At 44.6% G+C, this 7,011-nt stretch overlaps 1 protein-coding gene across 12 annotated transcripts in view; it reads left to right on the top strand.

Moving 5' to 3' along the window:
• The first annotated feature begins 1,163 nt into the window (after positions 1-1,163).
• cacna1g (calcium channel, voltage-dependent, T type, alpha 1G subunit) overlaps positions 1,164-7,011 on the top strand; it is a 333,543-nt gene continuing 327,695 nt past the window's right edge. For 9 of the 12 annotated variants that reach the window (XM_036142517.1, XM_036142513.1, XM_036142509.1 and 6 more), the window contains exons 1-2: positions 1,174-1,855; positions 5,005-5,328. In XM_036142517.1, coding sequence (XP_035998410.1) covers positions 5,015-5,328 — 314 coding nt within the window. In that variant the 5' untranslated portion in view covers positions 1,174-1,855; positions 5,005-5,014. Of the gene's footprint in view, positions 1,856-5,004; positions 5,329-7,011 lie in introns of all 12 variants that reach the window. The other 3 variants (XM_036142515.1, XM_036142514.1, XM_036142516.1) reach the window with 2 other exon arrangements.

The following is a 7,011-nucleotide window of genomic DNA, read 5'->3' as shown; positions in this document are numbered from 1 at the left end:
GAAAACCCAATGCAACCAATTACTTTAAAGGTCACCTAACTTGTAAATGGAGTCTACCTGTATGTAATTTATTTTGAGAGCAAACAGAGTCACGAGGACCAAATAATTTGTCAATAGCTTAGTTGAGGGAAAGTTTAAAGCAAGATTGGATTATAAAACAATGTCTCAAACTCTCAAACACTGCTCAATCCATCATCTCAAAAAGCGGAGCATGGCATAACTGCACACCTAACAGGAGATGGCCGTCCACATTAACCTGGCAGGTCAGGAAAGAAAAGCATAACTCCAAGAAAGAGCCAAGGGGTCTAAGGCAATTCTGGAGATGCTACAAATTTCCACAGCTGAGGTGGGAGAGTCTGAATAGACAACTTCCACTAATATGTGGAAGAATGTGGTCAAATGAGACCAAAACTGAACATTCTGGCCTGTGTGCTAAACACACACAGACAGAAAGCTAACAAATCACCTCACCCTAAACACACCGTCCCCGGGATGAGCTATTGTGGCGGCAGCATCGTGGTGCATAGAAGCTGATGATGTGTGTGTATAAAGCAATTTTGCACAACTTTGGGTTTGCTTATTATATAAATCAGCAGTAAACATGTATAACAATTTTCTGACACATTTTTGAAAATGTCAAGGGGTCTCAATTATTTTAAAACAAATTAATGAACTTGGCTTTGTTGATTTCCGTGGTACCTAATTTTGAGTTTGTTCACGGAGAAATATCGACAAGTTGTTCTTACCTTTTCACACTCAGACAGTCTGAAGGTCTCATGTTCCACGTGCTGCAACTTTTTCCCTCCTCAAACTTTCCCTTAATAAAGCTCTGCGCCAATCACGCTGCAGTCTTCTCAGATGCCGTCTCTCCCTTGCCTCTCATTGGCTGTCGGCTGACATTAAGATTCCAGCTGTTTCCCCCCCCATCCCCGTCTCCAACTTGAACTGACAACTAGCCCAGCCGGAGAGGAGGGAGCTCAGCGCGTTCCTGCGATTCAATTGGCGCAGAGCTGGCAGCGCGCCGGGCGGAGGCGGGGATCGAGAAGTTTTGGAGAACACCCACACACACCACCGCCCCCCCCCCCCTTCCCCACGCGCGCTCTCTCTCTCTTCCCCCCCACCACCATCCAGCTGTGAGAGCTTCGCGGATGGACGGAACCGAGCGGCGCAGTCTGGAGCAGAGCAGAGCGACAGTAGGAGCGCCCGGTCTTTCATGTGCGCAACAACAGAGGAGGAGGGGACGGGGTGTTCGAGGCTTTCAGTGCGCAACGACGAGGATGCGCTGCAGCATCTCCATGGATCTTTAAGAACATACAACTGATAACGAATCGGTGCGCTGGAAACGGTATTGGATGCGATTAAAAGTGTTGGATTCTCTTCCTGAATGAGGAAAACCAGCGGGGGAATAGGCTGGGCATTGTTTATTTTTTTTCCCCTCTCCTTTCCAAGGGTTTGATCAAAGAAGAAGGAAGTTTGTGCGCAGCGTCATTCTTCTAACAAAGGCTTAATGTTTCTCTCCACATGAGATGATCATAAGGTGTCAGTGAGGGCCCCTGGAGAGGCTTCTCTCGGGAGCGCCGAGGGGGACCGGGGCCTGAGCGCACCGCATCTGCATCAGCGCAGCGCACCACCTGGAAACTATATAGGCTCCGCTTGACGCACCAAACCCACAAGAAGGGAGAGGGTCTCCACTATTTTTTCCTCCAACACGCTGCTCCCCTCTCCTTCGTCAAAAGCCCTTCCTCTCATCTTGCACATGGAGTTTTTTTTCTCCCCCAGGCTGGTACGGACTTTACAGAAACTGATCATGTGATGACTGAGCGCGCTTTTGGCACATCTACAGAGTCCATTACAGGTAACAAAAAAAAACGAATCGAGCTGCATTCCTTTACGACAATGAGAATAAATAAAATCATTTCAGGATGGTAGTTTTTATTAGTATGATGCTGCTGAAGTAAGCGGATAAGGACTGCGGGCAATCGGTGCATTGTTTCTGCTGAAAAGGAATGCAGCGCTGTCTGATCAGGGGCTCAGTAAGAAACGAGATTCTATTCAAACTGACAAATTTATACGACTCAACAAATCACTCTCATCCGTTCTGATTTTTATTGTTTGTAAACTATTTATTGTATTGCTATCTATACATTGATACAAAGCAAACTGTTGGAATTTAACAAAATAAATAAATGCAATGATTTGCCTGCATCTTATTTTTTAGGCATTGGGGTATCATATTTCTTAACAAATAACGTTTGTGTCGTTTGATATGTTCCGTCAACTATTTTTGGGGTTATTTGTCTGCCTGTATACACTGATAAACACACTGTTAGGCTTAAACAACAAAATTACACATTGGATGGAATTGGATATGATTTATAAGGGAAACACAAATTTAATAGCTAAAAGTTGCAATAAGTTGGTCAAATTTCACTAACTTTTTAAAATGTACTTCCTACACCCATGCCTTTTCTACAGTACTTTCATGTAATTCGTTAACAAGTAGTTTTACTGTTTTTGAAAGCAATCTGTTTCTGCACGTTCCTGCAATAACTACTCTGTGCCAGCAGGTGGCGACATCGATAGCACTGACGTAAAAGAAGAACCTTAGCGGGGCTAAAGCAGCGCTAGGCGCTGTAGCCTATTTATTGAAAAGAGTCAGACAAATAAAAGTAACTCATGCCTCCAATCATGCGGTTAACTGTTTCTTTACAGTCTATTATCTTCTCTGGTACACATTTCAGGTTTAACGGAAACAGCGTGAGGAATAAGTGAGACAGATGTGGAAGAAAACCCACAAAAACAACTGGGTGGTTGTGGTTTCTGGGCCTCCGGGTTAATGTAGACGGAGATTGTGCGTATTAATCTCTGGATATGCACTCCATGTGTACTATCTCCACTTTTAAAATAATTTATAAAATCACCAAAAACGTAAAAAAATAAAGGGTTTTTAAAATATCCGTGCTTCAGTTTGAGTAGGTATTAAATTTGGAAAATTCTTGGTGACTGTTAAGGTGAATTTGATCATCTTGTTTGTTCTGGATGCTAAAAAGAAACAAATAGTAAGAATAGGTTGCGATCAAGGCATATGATTTTGCTGAAATAGTTTCAAAGTTTGGGAATCTTTTCTAAACGGGCGGAATGTAAACATTTTGAGTGAGAGCTACTGCTGAGATGTCCATTTAGCTCAGCTTGCGTGGAACTTTGACTGTAGCCTTGGGATCCCCCAGAATGAGCTGAAGGATGTTGTAGGAGTAGAGGGATTCTGGGTTTCCCCCCTAGACCTGTTGCCCCTCAACCCCCTGTCAGATAAGGGGAAGACGATGGATGGATGTTAACTAATTATACCCTCCCAAAAAATCCCATAAAAAATATTTTGCGGGGTATCTTGGACACTGTATGTAAAAAATGAAAATTTATGTCCAATTATTACTTAACAATACGTTACTCTAACTTTGTTAGAACATAAATCATTTTTCAATGTTACATTTAAAATCTAGTTTACCTAACTGAAATTGAAATAACTATATTGGCTAATATTTACTACCTTCCAAAATCCATTTTTAGAGTGTACTTGTGTAGAGTTTTCAAAATGAACCCACTGCAGCTCCTTTAAAGGCATACTATGCAACATTTTTCTGTTAATTAATGTGTTCCATACCGTTTTGGATGATTAAATTAGTAATTTCAGGTCGAACAAAGGTTTTCTCCGCCGCCCTGGTGGTCTGTGGGGGAAATACCGCACTTGCAATTGCAAGAGCCCTCGGCCCGCACCCACAGGCTCAGAAGTCTCGTGCAAGACCGCGAGAGTCGGTCTTGCTTTACGGCGAGAATTCCATGTGTTTTTGCCCTGCCATTCACTATATGCACGCGTGAAAGCAACAACAAAGAACTGCGTGTTAAGGTCAAATAAACATGCAAGCATATCAAGGTTTTTTTTATTTATTATTATTATTATTATTATTTATTTTTTTTGAATGTTGGTGAGGCGGTAGCGTGAGTTTGGCGAGGCGGCTGCCTCGCCAAGATAGCGCTGCGGAAACCCTGATGTTCATACTTTCATTGTGTTAGTCACTGTTTGTACTACCGTTTTTTTGACTTTTCGTTGCGTTTGCCTGTCTGCTAATCTCAAAACAACCGCGCCTGGCTTGACGGAGAAACCAGAACAGCTGAGCATCTTTGTGACAGTGCACTTTAACTTTCGCCCTCTGGGGGGAGCCTCGCTGGAAAATCAACCCCGGTCGCATAGTATACCTTTAAATATGCTTTTTACTTATTCCAGATGAATTTGTATGGCTATGGTGCTGAAAGTCCATCCAGCTGTCCAAATGTATTGTTGGGGTGTGCAGACATCAAACTTGAAATAAAGCCGATAGCCTATCAAATGTTGCATCCAAGAAGTTGCTTGCGAAATTTGCAATGCAAGACGATTGTGACTTGATGTTGGGTGCTTCTGAAAACCACAGCTAAGTTCATTCATAACGGTTGCCAGGTTGTTATCGAGCAGAACTAGCTAGCAAGTTTGACACCAGCATTAGCATTAGTGCTGTCGCTAAACCAGCTAAAGTTGAGTACAAAGTTAAAATCTTTCACCTATCAAAGTAACCTTTGAAAAAGATGTCTTACAATAATTCTAAACTTTTTAAACATAATATATTCCTTTATAGTATAACCTATAAACTCATTTGTCTTACTGCTCTCTCCTGGATTTGGAAATAATGAAAAAACAAGAGCTATAGTCTAACTAGGGCAGCTTCTTAAATTAGATTAATTTAAGTTAAAATTATTTATTATTATATATTTATTTAAAGTTATCCTTTTGGTCCTTCCTTTTGAGTAAGACATTAATTTATTAGAATTTTATGTAATTCCTGTCTTCTATCCAAAAGATACAAAGTATGTAATTTAGTCAGCATGTCTAAACATAAAACAGAATCATCATTATTTATTTTGTGAAGCTGCGGCAGCATATTAGCATTTGATTGTACCCAATCTGATCACTGGCAGGAGCTGAGTGATGGCCGAGGATGGGGGAAATCTCTCCGCGCTCCCCGACTCCAGGGGCTCAGAGGGTCGCTCCTCTCTGCCGAGGACTTTCATCCGGCTCAACGACCTGTCCGGGCTGGGAACGGGAGGCGGGGAGTGCGTTAGCGAGCTGGTGATGGAGCCGGTGTCCCCGGCGCCTGATGGGATCTCTGCGGCTGGGGACGAGGGCTCCACGCACGGCGGAGGGGAGAGTCTGCCCTACCCCACGCTGGCCCCCGTGGTCTTCTTCTACCTGAAACAAACCACGCGTCCCCGGAGCTGGTGTCTCAAAATGGTCTGCAACCCATATCCTTTTTTAAAATTTAGAACAACAGATCAAAATCTGCTCATGCGCACCCGTGGCAGGTAAGGCACTTCTGCTTGGCTTGCTGACCTCGGAGGTGATGGAACCGCCATCTCACGGTCTTTAATGTGTGTGCGTGTTTGCTTCTCATGAAATAGCAGTTAGAGTGAACTAGATGTGTTTGTTGGAGCTGCAGTCTCGCTCTTATGCAGAGCCGGGTGTAAGAGGATGCTGGGCTAGAGCCGGTTTTGGGACACACGTTTTTTTTTTCTTCAGGCATTCTGATTACAACAGCTTGATTTTTTTTCCGGCTACATGTGTATTTCATGGTTTTCATCTCTTGTTCACATGAAATTACTGCTTCTACCAAATGATTTTCTTGGTTGTTGTTATTTAAAAAGGTTCCCTTCAAATCCCACCTTTCTGAAAGTGCTCTGATGGGCTTTATCTTTTCATACTTTTTTGCAGATGTGGTTGTTTTGTACCTTACTGACCATGTGCCCCAATGACCTGACAACAGCCAGATGTATGTCTCGCTCCGCCTAGCTCCACTCACATACATCTGGGACACGGCCATAGGAATTGCCTTTACTGAAGGCTGGCCTTATCAAAACTCCTTGCATATGATTGGATAAGCCACTTGTCTGTCATCTTTATCGACGTGCTATTTCAACCACTCACACCGAAGCTAACCCGTGACGCTGATGAGACCGATGCCGGAAAAAAAAACCTTTTTTTTTTTGTTTTTTTTATGTGTTTGCGGCTCTAGTGCAGGGTTTCCCGCAGCGCTATCTTGGCGAGGCGGCCGCGGAAAACGTGTCGTCCAACCCCCCCCCCCCCCCGCTCCCGCTCCGCGAGCCGGTCCGCGGAGAAAAAGTCATCCCCCCCCCCCCCCCCCCCCGCGAGTCGGTTCGCCTCGCATAAGCAAATTCCTGCGGGAAACACTGTAGTGGCACACCTTTTATTGACAGTGAGCTGACAGGAAGAGGGGGGAAGACAGGCGGCAAAGCGCCGCGGGTCGGAGTCGATCCCGCGCCGACCGCGCTGAGGACTAAAAGCCTCCCAATATGGTTAGCGCTAACCGCTAACCGCTCCGGGGCGCGTCCGCGTACGCGCCCCGGAAAACAAAACCTGCCAAATCCGGTCGGGAGAAGGGCGAAAACATGGTTTCCACCAACAAAAGCCTTCAGAGCCGTTCTCTGATGTTCTTTTAATAAAACAATATTAGGTAGATTGGACAACACGGAAGAAATAGCAGCATCAATGCTAACGCTGGCTTCCTCGATGCGAGCCGCCATTGTTGTTGGAATCTCACGGTGGCTTCTCCACTACGTCACATCCATGAAACACCCGCCCTGCGTCCTGATTGGCCAGACCAAAAATTTGGTTGGGGAAATCATTTTCAATGAGCCGTGTCCCAGATGTATGTGAGTGGAGCTAGGCGGAGCGAGACATACAGCTGGCTGTTGTCAGGTTAGTGCCCCAAAGCTTTGGGGCCCCAATGTTCCCAATGTTCCTGAACCAACACTGATGCAGAAACCGGCTCGGGTCTAATATGTTCATACATATGAAAGCCTTGGCCCTCTGGTGCATGATCTCCGGCATTATGTTTCTCCAGTCAGTGCTACTGTTCCTTAGAGCCTTCAGCTGATTACTCTTAAAGAGTGTCAGGGAAGAAAACCCCC

This window comes from Fundulus heteroclitus, chromosome 10, assembly GCF_011125445.2.
Source record: "Fundulus heteroclitus isolate FHET01 chromosome 10, MU-UCD_Fhet_4.1, whole genome shotgun sequence".
Lineage (NCBI taxonomy): Eukaryota > Metazoa > Chordata > Actinopteri > Cyprinodontiformes > Fundulidae > Fundulus > Fundulus heteroclitus.
Note: the sequence above shows the minus strand (reverse complement) of the source record. Positions and strands in the feature narration are given on the sequence as shown.